This window comes from Silene latifolia, chromosome 10, assembly GCF_048544455.1.
Source record: "Silene latifolia isolate original U9 population chromosome 10, ASM4854445v1, whole genome shotgun sequence".
NCBI classification, from domain to species: Eukaryota; Viridiplantae; Streptophyta; class Magnoliopsida; order Caryophyllales; family Caryophyllaceae; genus Silene; species Silene latifolia.
This window is the reverse complement of record NC_133535.1, coordinates 138,854,886-138,857,141: the sequence shown is the minus strand read 5'-3', so window position 1 is coordinate 138,857,141 and position 2,256 is coordinate 138,854,886. Positions and strand designations below refer to the sequence as shown.

The following is a 2,256-nucleotide window of genomic DNA, read 5'->3' as shown; positions in this document are numbered from 1 at the left end:
TCATTAACAAGCATAGCTGCTGCTCTGCAAAAAATGCCAGCATCATGATCAAAATCAAATTTCCGCCACTTATTATTTTTCCTAAGAGAGAAGATACAAACAGTATAAGTTCAATGCACTTGATGATTTCCGCCACTTAGATGGGAAATGGGGAGCATTGCTTTTTATGAGTTTGTTCAGCAGTAACAAGAAGAGCACATGATATCAGTTCAATGCACTTGATGATTACGGTACAATCTGTGTTAGCTCCGAAACCTGATGGGTCTTAACAACCAAGGACAAAGGCCTAAAATAGAGCATAACAACCCAAATAAACACCAATTCATGTGTACGGTCATCTGATAAAATGCTTATTTTGCACGATAATTAAAGGATTAAACGGATTTAATTACTAGAGACATGGTGCATGTAAATGAAGAAAATTGAACCAAATGCAAGGAACTACTTTGAACAAGTACAACACATTCACATAGTAGAATACTATAAGCGACTTAGTTTTTGAACTACATCATACAATGCCTTCCAACATGCCAAGGAGCAAGGGAATGTTGTATTGCAACTATGCCTCCGAAGGTTCCTCAATAGGAATAGGTGAAACTAGGCTTGGAACATATCTTGCCATCCTGAAAAAGTGATCGAACCGCAAAAGCATTGTGTATTGCATAGGTTTCGTGCGTGTATCAACTATCCCCAACGTTCTAATATGGAAATCCCTTGGCTCATCATTGAATGGCCCCGTCACAAAAAACTTGCCAGTTCTCGTAAAACCGATCATTTCAGATTTCGTGTCTAATCTCAACCCTTTTGGCAGACCAATAGATTTTACTATCGCAGGAGATTCCAATATACGCATAACCTTGTCACCGGCAAATGTCTTATCGCAGTTGCACTTGCTCAAACACCCTCCCATGACTCCTAAGTAATCAAACAGGTCCAAGTTGAAGTTTACGATGTCAAACCTTTCAACCGCTAAATCAAAGCTAACAACTAACTTACCATCTCCGTCACTACGAGCACTCCAATACAATTTTTCATTAATCAGCACTGCTCGTCCATAAGGAGCAATATGATCAAAATCAAAATCAAAATCAATTTTTCTCCACTTATTTTCCTTGAGAGAGAAGATATGAACAATATTGGTCGTACCATCATAGTCACCTCCCCCAATATCCCAAAGCACCGTCAAAATTCGAACATATTTGTAGTCGTCAATAGAGGACACATATCCAAATCCAGGAGCTACAAAAAAGCAGTGTTCATTATTAAAAGGCTCTAAATACCCAAATGATGCATATTTGCACAGCTTACGAGTAGCCGGGTTCCATATAATGAAGTATTCGTTAGAAGCTGGGTTTAAATTGAACATACTGCCTAAAGAAATCAACCCATTGCAAGACCCTGTAAGTTCGAGATCATCTTCCTGGATGTCAAAGTCCAAATCAAGCTTAACCAAATTATCTTTAAAATTACCAGAAATCTGATCATCATCATCATCATCATCATAAGAAAATAGGTAACAATTCTTAAGATCCATTATAAACAAAGTGTTAACAGGAGCAGAAGGGTGAGACCAGGGAGATTTGAAAAGATGGGCATTAGCGAAATCGGAAGAAGATAGAGTAGAATACCATTTTTTGGAAACTGACTTAAATCGAAGAACGGATTTGATGGGCAATCTTGTAAGTATTTCTTGAAATATCAGATCATCAAAGAGGTAACTTTGTTGATGGAAAGGTTCATCAATTCCTCATGGGCCTCGACACTAGCTTATATGGAAACATCCGTTCGAATTTGTTGATGGAAGATGACATTACATCATTAAGTCGGGCATACTCTCTGGTTTTGCGTGAAGAAAGACATAGGAGTGTCACTAAAGCCAAAGAGGAAAGCCATGAAGCAGCTATGGCGGCAAGAATCAACCCCGATGTTGGTCGAGAAAAGGGGCAGTCATCAACAAATACTGGGGATGCTTCAGACGATAAGCCACCACCTCGGTGTACCCACTGCAAACGGTATTTTCATACCGAAGAAAATTGTTATGTTAAACACGGTTTTCCTGGTGGTGGCAGAGGTCGAGGAAGAGGTCGAGGCAGAGGCCGTTGGGGTCGTGGCAGAGGCTACACTAATGATTTCCAAGTAGCTAATGCAATTAACACGGAAGCAGATGCAAACAAGAAGGATCTCACGGCTGATGAATTGGTGCAGCTCCGAGGATTGATATCGAATAAAGCCGAAGGTAGTCAAAAATTGAAAGGT

General features: G+C 39.8%; 1 protein-coding gene across 4 annotated transcripts; it reads right to left on the bottom strand.

Annotated features, from left to right (window-relative positions):
- Positions 1-366: 366 nt before the first annotated feature.
- Positions 367-1,720, bottom strand: LOC141606027 (F-box protein CPR1-like). Of its 4 annotated transcripts, none has more exons than XR_012526560.1 (2): positions 1,629-1,720; positions 367-1,239 (listed from the first exon to the last, which is right to left on the bottom strand). XR_012526560.1 is itself a non-coding variant. In XM_074424993.1 (2 exons), exons 1-2 carry the CDS (start codon positions 1,532-1,534, stop codon positions 560-562), a joined length of 894 nt encoding a protein of 297 aa, XP_074281094.1. In that variant the 5' UTR covers positions 1,535-1,720; the 3' UTR covers positions 367-559. The 4 variants fall into 4 exon arrangements, 3 of the variants coding, with proteins under 3 accessions (XP_074281094.1, XP_074281096.1, XP_074281095.1); XM_074424993.1 differs by having other exon boundaries at positions 367-915; positions 997-1,720; XM_074424995.1 differs by having other exon boundaries at positions 367-915; positions 1,147-1,720.
- Between the last annotated feature and the right edge of the window lie 536 nt (positions 1,721-2,256).